This window comes from Melozone crissalis, unplaced genomic scaffold (genome assembly GCF_028551555.1).
Source record: "Melozone crissalis strain CALT ecotype California unplaced genomic scaffold, PUWL_Pcris_2 ptg000002l_1, whole genome shotgun sequence".
In the NCBI taxonomy this organism is placed as follows: domain Eukaryota; kingdom Metazoa; phylum Chordata; class Aves; order Passeriformes; family Passerellidae; genus Melozone; species Melozone crissalis.
The window spans coordinates 8328757-8350643 of record NW_026535780.1 but is presented as its reverse complement, the minus strand read 5'-3'; the positions used below and the strand labels follow the sequence as shown (position 1 = coordinate 8350643).

General features: G+C 42.5%; 1 protein-coding gene across 2 annotated transcripts in view; it reads right to left on the bottom strand.

Annotated features, from left to right (window-relative positions):
- ADCY8 (adenylate cyclase 8) overlaps positions 1-21276 on the bottom strand; it is a 116537-nt gene extending 95261 nt beyond the window's left edge. For both annotated transcript variants that reach the window (XM_054276668.1, XM_054277482.1), the window contains exon 1: positions 20290-21276. In XM_054276668.1, coding sequence (XP_054132643.1) covers positions 20290-21210 — 921 coding nt within the window. In that variant the 5' untranslated portion in view covers positions 21211-21276. The remainder of the gene's footprint in view (positions 1-20289) is intronic.
- Positions 21277-21887: the final 611 nt, after the last annotated feature.

Sequence of the window (21887 nt, the reverse complement as noted above, 5' to 3'; positions counted from 1 at the left end):
CAGAGCAAGGGAGTTGAACTTCAATAGTCCTTGAGGATCCCATCCAACTCAGGATATTCTATGATTTTATGCAGAAGCTGTCCATCCTTACAAACTGCATATTTACTGTTCAAAAAAAATATCAAAGTAATTATGTTCAAAAAGGAGCCACATTCCATTTAAAGCTGCTTGAGAAATAAATTACTCCAACTGAAAGTAAGAACATCTAAACAAAGATTTACAACAAATTAATCCAATTAAATTAATTAAATAATAATTAAATTCCAGCTGACACTTGGTCTGGAAAAGTCTGAGAGCATCACTGAGTTTAGGATGAGCCTGGAGAACCTAAAAGTAGTATGAAATAATGTGAAAGTCACTTCTGGAAATTTTCTTCAAATTATTACAATAGTTTTACCTAAGTCAATGTTAGATAGCCAAAGCAGAAAAATCTTAGTAGATCTCTTATCAGATGGTGCAACCAATTAGGTGTATTGAAGGAAAAAACCAAACACATCAAAGCTGGTTTACAGCAGTGGAAAGAGTTTCACTACATTTTAAGGAGATGCGAATTATGTAGTGTGCGTTCCTGCTAAGTATTTTTGGGGTGTTGTTCTGCGCAGCTGTTTTCATTGCTCTGGATAATGGCTTTTATCCAAAGTAAGATGTCAAAGGGTGACCAATAATTATGTTTGTAGGGCTGACAGCTGTTCCTCTTTTCTAGCATAGGTCATTGCCCTTTCCATCGGATGAATTGTGCTCACGTCCCAGAAATTACCTGCAGGACATACTCCATGGCTCTTCCTGCTGGAACTGGCAATTGTCAGAATTTGTGTGCAGGTGACCCTGCCTTGGTGCATTCCACAGAGCTCTAACAACAAGAGAAGCTTTTTGCTATTCTTTCTAGTTATGTTAGGCCAGGTTGCATGTATTTTCCTCCGAATTACCAAGCTATGTCCATAGGACAAAGAAAGAAGCAAGATTCTGCAAATCATTTTTCTCTTTTGATATTACAATGGAAAAAAATAAAGCAATAGCAAAATGTAATGACCTGAAATTACTCTTGAACTCTTTATCAAGAAATAGACAACCTTATGAAATCCACTCTAGTCTGTGTGAGAATGAGACTAATACCTATTAAAAAGTAATTTAGGTTAACTGACATAGTACTGAGAATACTGCTAATGAAAAATACATGAGGGATATCACAGTGTCAAGTGTACTTTTCCAAAACCTGCTTGTATTCTGCTGGGAAGCTCTAATAATTACCTGTGTGTGTTAATCAGTGATACCTGCTGGCAAACAAATTATCCCTTCCAGCTGTTATTTTTTAAAACTATCGACCTAAAATAATAATAAAAGAAAAAAAAAAGGCCAAAACAGTGATGAAAACAAATTTCTTTACACTTTATTAGCATTTTCTGCAGCAGGCCAATCTCAAGGCTATATTTTCCCTGCATTTTGAGCTGTAAATGGTTGCCATTTTGCATGGGTGTCACTGGTGATAGAGTTTGCCAATGAATTCACAGCTAATTGATGTGTGAGACAGCAAGAATCAACTTAAGAGTCCCCAGATCAGGTTTTAGCTTTGCTAGATCAGAAATAATATGGAAAATATCTTCTCCCTCCAAATTTCTCATCTTGGCTGTTCTGCTTCTATTTAAAATTATTTTTTGAAAAGTGACCAGAAAGCTCCTATAAAAGAAATTTATATTCCTGTCTTTGCTTTTTCCCTCAGTATCTCTTTTTGTTTCTGACTATGATGACCTGAAAACCAGGAAAAGATAGAACTCAGCAATTCCATTTTTAGAATCCTTTCCTAGCAAAACCTTGAAAAACTGCAAAAGAAAAAACCCAAACACCTATTTTCTTAGCTGTCCTGGTTGAGCTGTAAACATGAGATTAACACTTACTTCAGAGAAATCTTGGGCATATTAAAAGAAGTAGTTGTAGTCTGACTCCAGTGTACACAGAATTTCAGGCATCCTTAACCACACTGAGAACCAGTGCTAAGGCCTTGGGAGACTTCAGGAAATGGAGAGCCCATGAAGATTTGCATAAACTTGCAAGGAAAACTTTAGGATGGCTGGGGATTTGTAATAGGGCCCAGGAGACTTTGTCCTCCAGGGCTGAACTGAACATGCCTTAGGCACAGCAGATGACATGAGTCACTCAATGTTAAACAGGGATTTTATTGATATCTAATGTTATTTGATATTTCCTTTAAAGTCTGCTTTATCTTGAGTTTTTTAAGCTATCATTTAGGAATACTCTAATATAAAATATTAGGAAAATAGGGAAAGGACATGGGAGCAAATGGAAATGTACCAGACAAAAGCCATGAGAGGTTACAACATTCCAGACCTGCTGGATTAAAACTTTATCTCAGAGAGTTAGGCGAGGACAAACATTTTCCTTTGTGAAACCTGTGGGTGTTGTTCTGCTATTAGTCATGGTGAACGCTTCAGTGTGGTGAGCTAGAAGAAGTCAAACTGACATCAAAAGTACAGAGAGTGCTGTGGGAAAGAGTTTATTCAGTCCTTGGCTGACAGAATATACCAGAGACAAATAATGAAGGATTAGGCTTCTCCTGACACTTTGCTAGCAGAGGAGACATATAGTGCAGGATTCATTTTGCACTGACAGTGGTGTGATTTAGGACTAATTCCTTTGAAGGCAGTGGCTTATTCTGGTTTAAAACAAGGATGGGATTAACTTCAAACCCTGATATTTACCGTGAGCCAAATTCTCCTTGCCTGACAATACAAGCCATGCCTTTGTTTTCCCTGCTTGTATAAGCAGGAGAAACAGAAACTGGACTGTTCATGGAATATTAAATAAATGACGCAAAGCAAAACAACCTCTGTCTCTGATGTTGAATAATGAATCCTGCTGATACAAGGAATGCTACTGGAGACTGTTAAAACTTGGTGGACATAAAATAACAAGGGAAGCCCCTCAGATTATTCACATAAGAATGACAGGGTACAAGATTTGATACAGTGCACATCTATGAATGTTGTGCAACAATTTTTCAGTTTGGGTTGTGTAAAGGAACCCACTGAGGAGCAAGGTCAGTGTTTATCTGCTCACACAGAAGCTGATTGTCTTCAAAAGGAAATTTTCTTGAACAAAACAGTGTTTGGTCTTAGTGAGTATTGAGCTCACAGATTTTATATTTAAGTCAATATTGCTGTAGTCAGGATACATAAATATTGTGCTCCTAGGAGCACTCAAGCAGACCAGTGCTTGAAAAGAAAGTGAGTGTGGTTTTGGACATGCTGGCATATGAATACCAAGCCTGATGATACTGGCACAAAACCCATCCCATCATTTCAGCCAGGAATTAGCTGATAAAGTTGATTTCTTGCTGGAATTTCAGGCAGGGGAGAGAACATATCTTCTGAGCTTTAAAAAAGAAACCCAAAGACAATCAGTTTCATAAATTGGTCTTCCAACTGGTTAATATTTCTGAAAGCCAGACAGTTCTAGTAGTTAAATTATTAAACGGTTGAAGGAGAAAGGTCACAGGTAATGACAGGGTTCAATGACACTTCTTTGAGTTTAATGCTTGATCCAGATTCCATCTGTTTGATGGAGATATTCATCCTGGCCCTGATGGTTTTTTAAGCAGTCTCTTCCAACAATCTTGATCTGTTAGATATCAGAACATGAGTGAAAGAGTGAAATAAAGCATTTCAGAAATCCTAAGGAATCGCTTATGGCCCCTTCCTGATAACAATTTGAATATTTTGGTATCCCTACAAGGATGAAATCAGTTCTCACTGCACAAGTTCTGCCACTCAGCCAGTTACCATTGATCAGATTGTTTCAAACGGAAAAAAAAAAAAAGAGAAATTTTCTGTCCTTAAATTAAAACAAGGTCCCAGCCAAGCTCCATTGTTCAAGTTATTTTCTTGTTGTTTAGATAGTGTGGTGCTGAAAGCAATTAAAGGTGTGTCTGTAGACAGCACCATGAACTCGCTAGTTGTTGATATAAAGCTGATATCTCACTGCCGACACTGTACAGTAGCTACGTGTGTAATCTATATCAAATTCTAGATAGAAACAGGAATAAGTTCAAATGACTTCTCCATGTTGTCATCCTCATGAATATTCACATCCATTTGTCAGCATGATTAATCATTATATGAGTACAAGCCTTACATATTTTTTCCAATAAATACACTGTGTAGTAGTATCATAAATTACTTTTTCCAGGCATTTTGGTCTTCTTTCTTACCTTCTGACATGTTCCTATGTAGTATTTTACAGAGTTTATAAAAAAAGACAAGGACTCTAAATCATGCCAGTTACTGCTTTTAGGGAGAAAAATAATGATTATAAAAGTAGATACATCACAAGATGATATTAAAAATACAAATATTGAGGAACAATACCTGGAGACAAGCAAGATAAATATGGAGAACCAGAACAGTTTCATGAAGCGCTAATTTTAAAAAAGTGTGTGCTTCTATGTTAAAATTTTCAGTTCTTGGAAGAATTTGGAAAAACCCCAAACTCCATCTTCACATCTTTTATATTTCCCTAGTAAGTAGTAAATCAGTGCAATTGCTGCATTTCTGAAAACCTCAGACTTTTAGGTGTGGAAATGCCTTTCTTGGGCTGATACATGTCTGGTGGCCCCCAGAAGGGAAAATGTGGCAACACAGAAATATTTCAGTTTCAGAACACACCTGCAGCATGTGGGAAGCATGTGGCACTCCTCAGCTCCCAGTTCAACTGGAAAACTGAAATGGAAGAGTCATTGCCACTCAGAGCTGCAAAATCCCTCCTCTGGGGGGTTTCAGCTCCTGCTGACCTCAGTATTCAATAAAAACTCTTTGGTGGATGACATCTGGAAAAATGCATCCTAATTCATACACTTCAATAATCTTTAAAATTATTATTCTGATGAATAACCCAGGATGTCCTACCTTTACCTACCACCTGACTTCCACTAAGAACAAGAGTAACTGTATTTTGCCTTTGTGTTTAATACCATCATCCCTCTTAAACAAAAAATCCAGCATAATTTGCAAAGTACTAATTTTTCAAAGAGAGTCCTGTGTCTAGCAGGAGTAGAAATGGTTGTCTGAGAATCTTTGATTAAAGTTGTCTGCATAATTACTTTGAATGCCTTCTACTGATTTCTGTGGTCTGTGAAGGAAAGCATTTTGCTGAAAGACTGAATCGCCCTTCCCGACATGAAAAATGGGATTTAAATATCCTGCCAAGGTCAGAGTTTATTGCCCTTGAAGAGAACATTAGCCAACAGGTTCCCTGAGTTAAAATTGTCTGCTACTAAGGCCTTTCTCTTTATTGGAGAAGGAAGGGAATATTTTGTGTCTGTTCAACAGTAAAACCCCACTTCCCTGTTGGTGTCAGAGCAGGATGCTCAGCCCTATCAGGGAGCTGTGGTACTGCAGTGACAGAAAGTATCCTCAGGTCAAATCAACCTGCTGGGGGTGTCACACATGGAGAAACTTGGCAAGAGACAAGATGTTCCATGAGCAGTCCCAGAGTTTAGGATGGATTTTTAGATGCAAAGTTAGAGATAGGACTCTTCCACCTCTCAATGATGCTCCACGTACTCAGCAAGCATTAATGATGCTCCACGTACTCAGCAAGCATCAATCTCTGTATTTACTTATGTACTCCTATCTGGTTTCCATTATCTTCATGTGCACCACATATCTAGGAATAGTCCTAAAGTCAACTTCAGTCCCAAAGATTTCTGAGACATATTTTTTAATGTACAAAATTGCTGAAATATTTGCTTAGAGCAGGAACAATGAGGAAAATTCTTATTCTTTATCATTAAGTGGTATATGCACATTTATGCAATAGAAAGAATCTAAAATAACACTGCTCCTCTGAATATATTTATGTGCATATATATATATATATATATATATATATATATATATATATATATATCTCCATGAAAATAAATTAATAAGACTAGGATAATGATATAAGATGAGGAAGATTAAAGGTGAAGTGAAATGAGCTGATGATGACCTAAAAATTTCAATGGGCAAAAATAGTCCCTATTCAACCAACAAATTCACTCTTTGTTTTTTTGGCTTTGAAGTTCACATGACTTTACTAGCAACACAGTCTCTCCACCAGCTGTTACTCTCTTGGAAGAGACAATCAGATTCTGTCATTTTCTTGCACCATCAGCAATATTATTGGCTATTATTTGATCAAAGATTTCTGTAGCAAACCACAAATATAAATAACCAAAGCTGTGCCATTTAAGTCTACATAAATTAAAATAATTCAGTCTAATCCATCAGCCTCAGGGCAGCAATCATTATATATATGAAATTGTTTACTTCTTTTGAAACTGGGAGTGAGAACACTTTGCATCATAGTCAAAATTAGGAGCAAGTTTCATTTAATTATAGAAATTAGGGCATGAAAGGGCCTTGATAATCACTTAACCCATGCTCCTGGGTCTTGGTTATTACCTAAATCACTCCTAAAAATTGTCTCTCTAAACTGTTTAATTATGCCTCAAGGTAAAACCTTTCAAGCAAAATGAGGTTATTGAAGATACTGCTGTTTTTTCAAGATTTGTCTACTATCTAATGTAGCTATTCCATAGAATAACTTAACCCATCACGTCACAATCGCTCATAGATGAAACAAAGAGCAATTGATTTCTTCCTCTCTGTAGCAACCCCTTCCATATTGGAAAGTTGTCACAGCTGTCTCTTCATTTTAGAGTGATCCTCTATCCTGAGAAGAAGTGAAAATAAGCAGGATCCACTGCAACTGAAAACTGTATTTTTAAAGATCATCAGTGCTTTCTTGGCAGAAAGTTAGTTTCTACTTTTACTTTTTTTAAAGGAGAGTTGTTGGATAGATGGATCTGTTGCTCAAAACATTGTTCTAACGCTGGTAGACTGCCTGAGGGTAAACCTGCCCCCAGCTTTCTTTGGCACTTAAGACTGCTGAGAAAGCCCCAGGGAGACCACAGTACCCACACAAACACACACACACACACACTCATATCACATCTTAGAACATAAACATAGCGATCTCACCCTGTGAAACTCAGGGTACTGGTAGAGGAATTTTTTTTTTTTGCTGGTAGAAAGGAAGACATATATTACTAATATTTTTCAAACTCTTCCACCTGTAATATTGCACAGACCACAGAGATCTAGGAAGTGGAGACAGAATTGTTCCCCAAAAGATACATGGAGTGAGCATGTACCTGATGTTTGCTGTAAGCCTGTGCTCTGGCAGTGCTTAATGTCCATAGATGGGGATGGGGAAGACAAGGTTGCTGCTTTGAGCTTTGAAATATGTGATGGTGATAAGCCCATAAAACAATTCCCATGAAGAAATGAGGCATGATGACATATGGTAGACTCTGTAGTTTTAGGTTTATGGTTAGACTTGATGATCCAAAGTGTCTTTGTCAGCCAAAATTATTGCATGATTCTATGACATAGACCTGCAGGCAAGGCCCTCCCATGACTTGGGGCCGGAATGGACTGAAGTCTGTGCAGAAGGCACAGCATGTAAACCAGGTCTCATCCTGTGATCACAGGAAATGTGCCTTGAACATGACCATGTAACCATGGTCAGCCTGGATTCCCATGTTAGTTATGCTCTCAAGATCCTTAATGGATTTTTGTATCTGCATTCTTGAAACAATACCTGTACTGCTATCACAGAATGGAAAGGACTTCTGGAGATCATATTGTCAGATCTTCCTCAAAGCAGGATCACCTGCAAGCTGTTTAGGACCTTGTCCAGTCAGATTTTGAAAACTCCCAAGAATGAAGACTTCACAACATCTCTAGGCAACCTGTCATAGCTCTCATTCACATTTAGAGTAAACTAAGATTTTTTTTTTATGTATAAGTGGAATTTATTGCATTTCAGTTAATGCACGTTGACTATCATCCTGTCTCTGGGCACTGCTGAGAAAAGTTTGTCTCCTTACTTTAGAGTAACCTATTCACACATAATTATCAGATTAGCACCCCTCACACACCCCTGTTCCTTCTCATTCCAGCCTGAACAGTCCCAGCTCTCTCAGCTTTTCCTCATTTGGCAGCTCCTCATAGCCCTTCTCTGGACTAACTCAGGATAGCTAACCATCTATCCTTCCATGTTTGGGAGTCCACAAGTTTTGTACAAAGTCTGCAAGAAAATCTGGGGGTTTTCTGTGTATTTATGTGTTTATGATTTGGATATTTAATGATTTCCTTATTTGTAGGATACTCTAGCATTTTCTTTTTTCCTTGTCTGAGATTCCTTGAATTGTCATTCTGTAGTAAAGGGCACTAAGCTTTGACTAAACACCTTTCAAGCTCTCTTAAAATCTGCAGCTGCTGAATACATATTGCTGTTACCCAGAATATGACAGTTTGATTTCCAGATTATAGTTTAATTATAGTAATTAGAAAAAACATCTCTTAATTAATGGTGTGCATATTTTCCATTTTAAAATTGCACCTATAAACCATCTTCAGATATACACAAACTTTAGGGACATAGTAAATATTATTTTGACTTGCAAATGTAATTACTGAGCCCGAAAGCAAGTTACAAAAAAAGGAATAAAAGCATGAAATTTCACAGCATTACTTTTGCTGAGTATTTGCATCATATAATAAAAAAAAATATGTAAATCTATGAATTGTTCTGAACCTTTAGAAATTTAAATATGAAATCTTGCTAGATATATACATTGCTTTTAGATTAAAAAAAAATCAACTAGGTCAATCTAAATTACAAAAGCTTTGCATTGCAAAAGAAAAACAGAAGTGATCTCAAATCCTCTTCCTTCTTGTACACCATCAGAAGTGTTCTTTAATAAATTCACTTGGATAGACCATTTTTAAACTTGGTGTGGAAGTTAGCATGTTCTGGTGTCATGGAAAGCAATCTGGCCGGCAAAGTTCTGTTAACTGCTTGAAGAGGAATGGAGCAACTGCCTTACAATCTTTGTACAAAATCTAGGGGATATTGAACAACTTAAACTTATACCAATCTTTATGTATATGAGAGTTTTTCTTGAGTTTTAAATAATTGACATGTTAAGGTTCATTCTTTTACACTCGTTCTCCGAAGTCACATTGACTTGGAGAGTTCTGTACTTAAAGCTTTTGAATTTTCTTGCTTTGATTGTTGATGAGATCTGAAGTAACTGAATGCTTGTGTTACATAATATACCAAGCAGTGTTATCAAAGAAGAGTGGTTGTCATCAGAAAATGTACCTTAAGAATAACCACACACAAGTATTTTTGCAGGGAAGAAAGTAATAAGCCATTGAAAAAATAATTTCTAAGCAAGAAGAGCTATTGAGATTATAATAAGATTAATGGGGGCCTACCATCCTATACCATCATACAGAAAATAGGAGCACTTCATGCGCTCTTCTGGCATTTCTTACAGGTGGCTAATGGAACACAGCAGACAAAAGCAATTCCATTAACAAAAATTAAACACATGCAATAAATACTTCTCTTCCTATTGTTGTCAGCAAACTGCTATTGCTCTCAGGATTGCAGAGAACATGTAAATTGTCCTAGCATCAGTCAGAGTGGCATTTGCCTACATTTTGGAATGTAAAAATGGTTTTACAGCAATTTGTTAAACTTGTACAGCCCTTTAGGCAAGTTTCATATGACTTCAGTTCTGCTTAAGTCTCAAAAAAGAATTTTCACTGGCTTCTCTCAAGGACCTTCAGATCCTTGAGGAATCTCCCGTAAATCTCTCTGACCATATTGAGGTATACTATATCCTTGACGTTTCAGGAATAAGTTACTATAAAGAATCATAGAATCAGTCAGGCTGGAAAAGACCTCTAAGACCATCAAGCCCAACTGTTAACCCAGCACTGCTAAGTCCATCACTAAACCATGTCCCTAAGTGTCACACCTACATGACTTTTAAGTCCCTCCAGGGATGGTGACACCACCACTCCCATGCACAGCCTGTTCCAGTGCTTGACAATCCTTTTGATGAAGAAATTTATCCCATTATGTAATCTAAACCTCTCCTGGGGAAATCTGAGGCCACATTCTCTTGTTCTCTCGTTACTTGGGAAAAAAGATCAACCCCCACCTGGCTACAGCCTCCTGTCAGGCATTTGTAGAGAGTGATAAGGGCTCCCCTGATTCTCCTTTTCTCCAGGCTGAACACACTCAGCTGCTCCTCCTCAGACGTGCTCCAGACCCTTCCCCAGCCCTGTTGCCCTTCTCTGGACACACTCCAGCCCCTCAATGTCTTTCTTGCAGTGAGGGGCCCAAAATCAGACACAAGATTTGAGGTGTCACCAGTGCCGAGTACAGGAGGACAATCTGTGCCCTGATTCTGCTGGCCACACTATTGCTGACACAGACCAGCTGCCACTGGCCTTCTTGACCACCTGGGCACACTCTGGCTCATGTTCAGGCAGCTGTTGACCAGCACTCCCAGGTCCTTTTCCACCTATATGACACCTAATTTTACATCTTCTCAGTACAGGTGGCTGTTAGAGTCACTGATGATCAGGCTAGAATGGAATGGAACGGAATGGAATGGAATGGAATGGAATGGAATGGAATGGAATGGAATGGAATGGAATAGAACAGAATAGAATAGAATAGAATATTTCCGTTTCATGGGATTTATAACAGCCAGCTGCCTGACCACTTCAGGGGCCATCAAAAGTTAAAGAACATTATTAAAGATATTGTCCAAATGCCTCTTAGATACTGACAAACTTGGGGCATTGATCACTTCTCTAGGGAGCCTGTTCAAATATTTGAATACCCTCTGGGTAGAGAAATGCATCCTAATGTCTATTCTCTGACTTCCCCGGTCCAGCTTTGGACCATTCCCACATGTCCTGTCAATGGATCTCAGGAAGAAGAGCTCAGCACCTCTCTCTCCCCCTCCCTTCCTCAGAAAGCTGTTAGAGAGCAACAACATCACACCCCAGCCTCCTTCTCTCCAAACTAGACAACACCAGAGTTCTTAACTTCTTGTAGGACTTACCTTCCAATTCTGAAGAGAATGAACCATTCTTTAAGAAGACCTGGAATGAACCAGTGGAACCAGGTCTTTAAAGAAAGAATAAAGTTAAATGCATGCATTACCACTATATTCAATGGATTCATATTTCAACAAAAATGTGCATGGCTGAAAGAAGCCAGTGCAATATTCCTCTTTTGGTGCATTGTAGAAGATGTTGGGATGTTTTACACAAAACTCTCAAAGCAATTGAATATATTAGTAACTTATTACAGCAGCTGAGGAAGGCAAATTTTCAAATTAAATGAAGCTCTGAAATGCATAAAGATGTGTGTGGATCACCACAGACCAATGATTAATTTAGTGATGGAATGGGTATAATCTGTGGTGAATATTACTCCTTACTATAAAAAAAACAAGCATATCTGCACATTAAATTATACTGAGCACATGTGGGATGATTTCTATGTCAATTATAACCCTGTCTAGTATGCTTATGAAGCTTATTAATGTTAATGAGCATTGGAGGTACTTTCCCATATGACAAGAGGATCATAGGATAAAAGAGTGTGTATATCTAGATCTTATGCCATTATTTGAATAACTTCCTTGAGATCTAAGCAATTGATTTACCTTAAAGCCTACCTCCAGAATTATATAACCTCTGCTACATGCAATATCATGTAATATAATTTACTTTTTCTGTGCTCATTCATTTTTCTGGTTTTTTTACTATTTCTTCTTTGCACTGTGGTGATAGTTATGGATTTATGAATGAGCCTTCTACTGTGGCAGATCTAATGCAAGGAACACAGAATAGATAGCTCCCTTCCTGAATAGTTCTAAGGTAAATGAAACAGAGGAGTTTGAACAAAGGAGAAATAGTATAGTGCCTAAAGATTTGATCAACCCAAAGACATAAACTGATTCTGAAAATGAAGATTCTGACAATATTGAAAGCTTCCATTAATTTAATTAAAGAAGAATTTATGGAGTTTTTTAAGGGAAAGGAAAGCAAAGATAGAGGAAAATACAAAACAGTAAAGTGATGATTAAATCAAAATTGAAAAATAAAATTGAAGTAAAAAATTCTATTATTGAACCCAGACATTATTTCATTTATACTGGGGGCTACTGCTATCTAAATTTAAGCTAATGCATTATATAAAATCATAACACTAACATCAGACTATTTGGAAGAAGTACAATTATTTGTTGTAATTGTGGAAAAAAATGGCTTGTGTTAGTTTTGATTTTTTTTACACTGATATACTTCAGCTGCTTCTCAGACTGCAGCAATGGTTAATTAATGAACTTTCCTCTAGAGCTAACTGCATGAAACCTTGCAGCAGGAGAAACTGGCAAATGAAATAGCAGCATTTCCTTAAATAGTTGCTAATAAATACAACTCGGATGACAAGACATTTCTCTGTCAGCCAGTGCCTCTCTGCCTTGCACTTCATCCTGTGTACAGTTCCTGATATTTGTGTTCTAGGTTAAGCAGCACCACAGTGGTATCTCTGTCAGCAGACCTGGCTGTTTGGAGAGATAAGCATGACACAGCTCATTCAGAGAGATTCCTGGAGGAGCTGGATGTCTACATTTGTGTTCTTTTTCAGAAGAACTGTGGATTCACAGCAAAAGTTTCCCTGAAGAGAATCCTGACAAGTCATCTTCATGATTCACCTAAAAATCCTGATATCTATGGGATTCTTTATACTACATTATGTGGTCTTTAAATCAAGGATCTAAATGAAGCTGTTGGAAGCCTGTGAGTAAGTCAGGTCTTAATAATATCACTTAGAAAAATCTTTAGTTTCAAGAAATGCCAGATCCTCAGGATTTTTTGTACTTGATCACTTTTGATGGTCTCTTCCATCCCTGGTTTGAATGGCTGAGACTGCTAACAAAATGTTCAAGATTCACTGCAGCACTAACCCAGTCATTTGCATTCATCTCCCTCCTTGGGTCAGACTGGAACTTTACAGTCCTTTCTGCACTCCTGATAGGTACAAGCTGCACTGCACCAAGAACACAGCTAGTGACAGAACTTGTCTTTGTAAGAAAGGCAAGATGAAGAAAAAATGGCTCAAAAGCCACAAAGCAAGGTCCTTGAGGAACTCATTTGCAGACACACAACTACTGGAGTTCAATTCAGAAGCCTATTTGAATGCCACCATACTCTTACAGATCCTTACGCAGCATGCAAAAAGACTCTGCAACTATAAAAGGCAGAGAGTATGTCTAAAACCTAAATTTTCCCTAATTTCTCTTGGTTTCCCTGATTTACAGAATCACTGTGATGTTTTCCCCCACATACTTGGGCTTTTCAGCACTCTGCAAAAGTGGTTCAAAATTCATCATGTCAGAGTGGAGACCAAACTGTACAGTCTGCTGGCTGGGATCTGTGTTTGAGGAATGATTTAACAACATTATATAAAACACTAAAATGTTGAGTAAGAACACCTCCAGTGATGAATTCCATAAACAGTTGGTTACACAGTCAGTTTTATTGTCTTTTAAATTTTTCTTTTTTCACGTTGAATCTTAAACTTTTATCTTCACAGAAGAACAGTTGTGCTAGGAATGGGTTTGCTTTGGAAACTCTCTGGTGAGGTAAGAGAGACAGAATTCAATCCCCTCTAGGGAAAAAGGGATTCAAACCTTGGTCTGCCACATCCCAGGAATATTTTCATTATTACATTAGTTACACAGAGGAAGAGCACAATAACCTTCTCTACTGACTTTGACATTGGACAGGTGCTGTGTGTATAGCACAACTGCAAAATGTGTTCCAAGAAGAACAGTGTTTGGACACTGAGTAGGGTAGACTGCCTGGAAACTTAGAGTTATTGAGACACTTCATGAGGTGCACAGAAACAGAAGCACAGTTAAGGGCAAGAAGGCTCTACTTAGAGAAATGTGATCATATAGTCACAGACACATTGAATGCAAGTTTGGAAGGGACCTCCAGGATCAGATGGTCCAGCCTTTCTTGTCAAAAGCACAGTCTAGACATGATGGCCCAGCATCCTGTCCAGGTGAATCCTAAAGTATAAAAGGTCAGTCAATCAACCACTTCCCTGGAGAGTTTATTCTCATTGCAAACATTTTTCATCTTGTGTCCAATCATAATCTCCCCAAGAGTTACTTTTACACATTACCCCTCATCTTTTGCATAAGACTCCTTGTAAGAAAGGTCTGATCATTGTTGCCATCCTTTAAATACTAGAGGGTGAAAATGTCTCCCCTCAGCCTCCTTTTTTCAAGGCTGAACAAACCAAGTTCTCTGACCCTTTTCCCATACATCTGGCTTCCCCCTTCTTTGCTCATCTTTGTGGCCTCTTTTTGGAGTCTGTCCAGCCAGGCTACATCTTTTCTGTATAGCTGGGACCAAACCTGAACACAGTTTTCCAGACCAGGAAAATGCTGAATAAAGTGAGCTAATGACTTCTTGATCTCTGCTGGGGATGTCAGCAGCCCAGCCTCCTGCTGGCCTCCTCTGCCCCAGCGGCACACTGGTCTCTCATTCTGAATTTGTTGTCCACCAGGACTCCAAGATCCCTTTCTATAAAGCTGCTTCCCAGCCAGGCAGATTCCCAGGCTGTGCTGCAATCCTGGGTTATGTTTTCTAGATGCAACATCTTACACTTTTCCTTGTTGACAAGGACATAGGGTACTTGCTAGCTCACTCTTCCAGACAATCCAGATCTTCCTGCAGAGGGACTTCTCCTTTCCTTACTCAGTCTGAGACCATGGACAAACTTTATAAGGGTACTCTTGATCCCATCTTCCAGATCACTTATAAAGACACTAAGCAGCATTAAGCCCAATATTGATTCCCTGGGGACTCCACTTGTGACAAGTTTCCCACTTAGAAAAGGAACCACTTGCCACCATGTGGGTGCTGCCCTTCAGCCCAGGAGCTGAGTAAGGATTTTCAGGTTTGGAGTTTCCATCAACCCAAGCATTGATTTCAAAGTGTAATTTCTTTTCTGTTTACTAAATTTCACCTTTTATATGAAACACTGTAGTTTATCTCCTGCATAGCCAGATATTCTGGAAATAATGAAAAGGTAAGGAGAAGTTGTTCTATCCTCAACCTTCCCTGCCTTCTGGAATAAGACTAATCCCTTGAACAGCTCCAGTTTTGCCTTCTCTTTCCTATTCCAATGACATCATTGAACTGTTGAGAAGTGCAGTAAGAAGCTGAACTAGAGATGTTTATCCCCTTCAGACTTCTGTACAGGCTAATAAGGATCATTCAAACATGATCTGCTGTTAACTGTGAGCTGTAAGTGCACTGCTCTGGTATGTGATTATTTTCCATTAGATGTTGCTGCTTTGGAGCACATGCCTCTTTCTAGGCCATGAAAAACAACAAACAAGCAATAAACAAACCCTTGACAGCAACCCAGAAGTGTCTTAACAGCAAAAAAAAAAAATCTTATCAAATCTAGCGAGGTAAGTTTTAGTGAGAGCAAGCACACTGACTGCTGTAAGCTGAAATTCACTGATGAAAGCAGGTTTCATTCATGGTTTTGCCTGAGTTCTATATATTGGAGGCAATTAATCATCAAATTGTAAATATACTTAGTTCATTTGCCCTACTTAGCACAACAATGATGCAGCTACTCCAAAGAAAAGTGTATCCAATGTTAATCTAATTAAGCTGTGACCCAGTGATACTGGTCAGGTGATATTACAGGATATAAAAGGAAAGCAGTTCATAATCCAGTCTAAAATCACACACTCAGTTTATAAGTAGCCCACAAAAGACGTTGGCAGAAAAATAAATAGCAAATAATGCTACAAAAGCAAACATGAGGAGAAAGGTTGAGTGCTTTGATTCTGCTTCTCAAATGGTAGTTAACTTTGAAATGTCCTTATATTTTACAGATTGGATAGATTTTCCACAAGCATTTAGCAGAAATTTTGAAGAGAGTATGTTTTTACATATACTCATATACTGACATCTATGATCAGATTTTGGAAAACATGCAACTGAAATTTGCATGCAAAAGCTGTCAGTTTCCATTGTAAAATTACACAAATTTATCTCTGTAGGGCTCCTTGTGACTTCATAAATTCTGCTTTCCCTCTATTAATAACACACAGAGAGGATCTGGGAAAAAATAAGCGAGGAAAAAATAATTCACAGAACTGTCTAAGCTTGGAAAGATAGAGGAAAAAGAATGAGTTGACCCAGCCTTAGTATTATCCACCCTAGGGTTATTTCTAAATGTATTTTTAAAGTTTTATTTAATATGCATAATTTAGGACTTGGTTCTGCAAAGTATCCGTTATAAATGTGATGTAGTAATGAGAGTAGTCTTACTGACTCTGGTGGAATTTGCTCATGTGAATGAAGAATGCAAAGGCAGAGGATTAAAATCCAGAGGATGTGTGTAGATTACATAATTTCAAGCCTGTCAAAACTCATGTCTATATTATCATCTGCCTATGTTACATAACATGAAGTAGCTCTGAGTTGTTTGTTCTTCCCTATATGCCTGAAACACATGTGGTCTTTGAAATTTCAGATTGCATACATTGTTACCCAGGAAAAAGTAAAAATAAATGCAATACAAATAAAACATTCATTTTGGGGAAGGTCAGAGACAAACACTCCCCCGTCATGGTATCTGGCCAGGCACACAAATCCATGCACTGCACCTGTTTACCAGTAAGATCTTTCATTCTCATTTGCTTCCTGACCCAATCTTTAATCGCTATCAGTGCAGGCTTTACCCAAGTCATGGTATCAGTCTCTTTTTCATGGTTCCCCTCAAGCTGAGCAGCGGCACATTCCTCAGCATTTCAGGCTGCAGTCAGATGGGTTTAAGAGTGATCATATCCCCCCAGAAACACTCAACACTTAGCAGGATTGAAATTAGTAAGTCTATGTTGGGTTTTTGTTCTTGTTACTTTACAAAAATCTAATTTCAAGTCTTTCTCCTTCACCTTTTTGTAAGATGCTAGGGAAGAAAACTCAGGTGACATCTTAAGAATTACTACAAGAAAAGAAAGGTAAACAGAATAAATTATTTGTATTCATACATATAATACATGAAAACTACAACAAATAGCGAACCAGGCAGCAGTACTGCGTGCTTGCATGAAGCATTAGTAATGGTTTGACCTGCTTCTAAACAAACTTCTCAGTGAAACCTATCTTAGTCAGTAAACTTAACTAAGAGGTTAGGGGAAAACACATCAAAGCACTTGATTTTCCTCTGGTGTAAAATGTTGTAGCTTTATGAGTTTAGACAGATGGCTGTCTAAACTCATACCTGTGTGACTGAGAAGAGAGTCACAACCATTTTTCCCATGGATGCTACTGGATACAGTACTAAATTGACTCAAGACTTTTTTTTTTTGGAAGTGAATTCAGTATTTTCCCTGTATAAAATCTAGATTTAAAAAAAATCAGTAGAAAACCCATTGTTTGTAGCACGATCAGAGTTTTACCATCTCCTTTTTCTTTCATTGCACACTTTAATTCCTGGGTTTTGTCCAGTTTGTCTGTCTGCATCCTGAGGCAGAGCAAGATGCTCACAGATATTGCTACATAATCAAATAGTTCATTTAGTTGTGTAAAACTTCTTTGAAGGGAAAATGCTGTCTTTTACGTGAGAAAATAAGCCTTGCGATAAAAGAGAATGTTTTGCCTCCAGGAGGAGGAAAGCTTTGTTGGCCCGAAGATTTCTACCTAACCTTGATGGCACAGTCATTTAAATTATCTGTCTTCACCTGTGAAGCAACAGTTCTACATCCCTCACCAGCCGCAAAAGCTCTCATCCTCTAACGCTCGAGAGGGCTCAGCAATCCTCTGCCAAAAGTAAGAAAATGGTGCAAGGTTACAAAGCGCCAAAGCAGGGCTGTGCCTCGCCCGCGGAATACAAGTGAATACAAGGCTCCCCGGGGCCGAGCCCTTGCCCGTCCTGCGAGGGGTGGCCCGGGAGGCTGAGGGCCGTGGGGTCCGGGCCGCGGGGTCGCAGGCGGGCCCGGTCCCCGCGGGGTCGCTGGAGGGCGGGAGGCTTCGGCCCCCGCAGGGCCGCTGGAGGGAGGCCCCGGTCCCCTCGGGCCGCTGGAGAGAGCCCCCGGTGCCCGCGGGGCCTCTGGAGGGAGAGAGCCCCCAGTCCCCTCGGGGCCTCTGGAGGGAGAGAGCCCTCGGTCCCCTCGGGGCCTCTGGAGGGAGCCCCGGTGCCCGCGATGCCTCTGGAGGGAGCCCCAGTGCCCGCGGGCCGCTGGAGGGAGCCCCTGGTGCCCGCGGGCCGCTGGAGGGAGCCCCCGGTGCCCGCGGGGCCGCTGGAGGGAGCCCCCGGTGCCCGCGGGCCGCTGGAGGGAGCCCCCGGTGCCCGCGGGCCGCTGGAGGGAGCCCCCGGGCCGCGCCGCGCCGCCTTCAGCACCGTGAGGGCGGACAGCGCTCGCGCCGCGCTCCGCGCATTCCCCGCGCACCCCGCGCTGCCCTCCGCGCCTCCCCGAGCCCTCCGAGCTCCTCTGGCATCGGGTGGGAGCCGCCCCGGGGCGGGGAAGGGTCCGGCGGGCTGTGTTAAGTGGTCCCTGGGCTGCCGGTGTAAATCAGCACCGACGTGTGAGAAGCTGCGTGGACCCTGTTAAGGAGATTTATAAGTGTAGTTCATGAAGACAATCATCTGGCTGGCAATCTCTCATTGCGCATGGCTCCAGGGCAGTTTGTTCACACAACTGGCTGCAAAACACAGATACTAGTATCTCTCCTGGGAAATGTGTGTGTTGTGAGTGTGTAGCGCTAAACAGCTGTGATACTGGTGCGTAATGAGAGAGCAGCACATTACTCACAGCCCCAGGAGAGGACACGGAAGTAAATTAAGAAATCAGCATAACTCACGCAGCTTTTGACCCGTCACTAACAGCAGCAGCAGTGCATGGGAGTAGGACACGGCGTGCGGCTGCAGCTCATTCATCAGCACATCACCAAGGGCTGGGCAACAACTCTGCCACAGCCTAATTGTCTCACAGGGCTCAGCCCCGCACAACACACTGGGGCGGTTTTTCCCAAAATAGGGTGAGCCCAATCCCTGGGACATGAGGTGAGGCAGCCCACAGCTAACAAGTGCATGTAGTAAGGGCATGGGCAGGAGTGGGCAGGGGTTTCAGGAGGACCAGGGTCTAAGAAGGTAAATGTGTCCCAAGAATCATGGACACCAAACTTCCAGGTGCAAGGTCAGTCACTTCCCAGGTGCACATCCCAACACTCATATAAATAACATGCCACCAGCAACAAATTCCTCTGTACCCTCCCTCCTTTTGGGATTATCTGACAGTATCTCACCCTTTCCTCCCCGATTCTGTGGAGCAAGCCAAATGGAGATGATAGTCTGCTATGAAATATTGATAGCTCTGAGATGTGACAGTCTGAAAAGGGAGGGAAAAGGGAGCAGCAAGAATCTCCAGGATTAAGTTGTCCTAGTACACACTATTTCTTGCCTTGCAGGGATATGGGGAGTTTGATGCATTCTCAGTGTACTGTGGAAGAAGTCATCTATGTGTGAAGTCAGGTGAGACCTGGTTTTAACCCTTCAGACCTATCCTGACCAGTGCTTCTCAGCAGTCTGCACCACACAACACTCCACCACATAACCAGCACTCTGTCCTAGACATCACTTGTAAGGATTCAGTGCAACATTTTTTGTCCTTTGACCACCGGCAGGAAAGGCTTCTTAGTGTCCTCTAACACAGTCTAGGATCTCACACAAAATCTCCCAGGGAAGCTTTGCTCTGGCTTCACTGAGTTTTCACTGGTTTCTCCTTGCAGAAGAGCAGCATGCTTTGCTCCTGTTTTCCCATAGCTCAGATCAAGCTACCCTTCACATATAAAAGTACCAGTTGCCCCAGCAGATTTAGAGTTAAAAGGCATGAACAGTAAAATGGGGACACTGGGAGAGTTTGGCGAAGACAGAGTCATCTCAAACCCCAAATCACTCCTGGAAGTCAGGAAGGGGAACAATAAATGACCTATCCTCCCCACTTGCCCCAGGAGATTCTCTCCCTAGTGCTATTTCAAGAGACAGCAATGTAGTGAATACAAGCAGAGGGGACAGGGTGCTTAGAAAGTCCCAACCCCCAGCTTGAGGTGAAACACTGGGATGGGCAATGGGAGACTGAACAAGAGGAGACAAGAAGGTTGATTTTTGCCTATGATCTCCCCTCCAGGTAATGAACTTCTGAGCACCTGATTAAAAGGGAAGGGATCTTTTGGGACATCCCCCCACAACTCCTCTCCCTCAGGGTGATGTAGAAAGAGGATTGTTCCCACCCTCTCCTCACCACAGTACCTGGTTAAGAGAAGTCACAGCAAACCTGGGGATAACCAGCTGCATGATGAGCTGCAGGACAGAGGTGACCAGTCCAGCCAGGATGGCCCAGGTGAGTGGCAGCGGGAGCATGCTGTAGGTCGCAAAAAGCGTGAAAAGCACATAGCCAATGCCGTCCCCCAGGAGGCCACAGCCCAGTCCTGCTGCCAGAATTTGTGTGGCCATGGCCACCCAAGTGACAACACCACTGTACTGCAGGTAGGTGTACGAGGTCGTGTCCTTCCTGACCACCACTAAGGCACAGATCACCACCTCAATGCCCGTGAAGAAGCCCAAGAGGATGCCCTTAATGGGGTCCATGGGAGCAGAGGCCAGGGTCAAGTGGAGGAACAGCAGGGTCAGTTTGGTCAGCACGTCCAGGATGTTCATGACCACCTCAGATTTGCGCCGCTGACCCAAGAAGTAGCGCTGGTAAAGGCGCTCTAAGTCCCGAGACTTGAAGGAATTGCGGAGAGTGGGGAAGATCACCCCGCGATATGTATAGCCCCAGTTGAGGAAGAAGTCGGAGTTGCTGGGGGCACAGTCCAGGGGCAGAAAGCCCAAGTCTCCGCTGCTGCTTGTGCCCTCCGGGAAGACTTTGGTGCCTCCGTTGTTGTGGCGCTCGCTGCCCAAACTCCGTCCGGCCGACTGCCGCCGGAGGTGGTGCGGCGGGTGCGGGTGGTGGTTGGGGCAGCAGGTCTCGTCCGAGCTGAAGCCCTTGCCCCCGCCGCTGCTGCTGCCGCCGCTGCTGCTGCTGTGCTCCTGGATGAAGCGCTGCTCGGTGATGTGGCGCACGGCCGTCTGCCACAGCAGGCGCTGGGGTCTGCCGCTGCCGGGGGGAGTCCTGTTGATGGTGTAAAGTTCATCGCTGTCGCTCAAGCACCGCACCTCCGAGAGCTCCATGGCGGTGACTGGCGGGGGGCAGAGCACCGGCTGGCGGAGGGGGGGGGGGCAGGGGCGGGGGGGCACCCACCGTCTTTGGGGAGGGGAGCGGGGGGAGGGATGGAACCGCAGGAGAGGAGGGAGGGGATGTCGAAGGGCGGGTGGCGGCGGCGGGGTGGCGGTGCGGGGATCACATTTATCGGCAGGTCCCTGGGTCTGGCGGTGCGGCCGGCGGCGGGGCTGGTTGGCCGGGGTCCGGGGGGCGGCTGTGCCGGCTTAGCGCAGGCGGCCCGAGCCCCGTGCCCGCTCCCGCGGCGCCCCGCGGAGCCGCATCCCGCGGAGCCCGGCTGCGGCGCAGCCCCGGCGCCCCGGCGGGCTCGGTGCGCGCCCTCCTCGGAGCGGTGCGCGGGGGTGAAACCGAGCCGCGGGTTCCGAGAGGAGGTGGAGCAGGGAGGAGCGGAGCATCTACGGGCGCAGCCCCGCTGCCCGGTGGGCGATCCTCGGCCCCATCCGGAGGCCGGAGGCACGGAGGGGTGGGGGCAGCCGCCTTGCAGAGCCGGTCACGGCGGGCAGCTCCTCTCTCCGGGGATCCCGGGGCTCCGCTCCGAGGTCTGGTGCCCGGGAGTTGCTGTAATTCCCGCGGCTGCGGTCAGCGGCAGCGCTGCGAGCTCGGGCAGGAGGGGAGAGGCGGCCAGGTC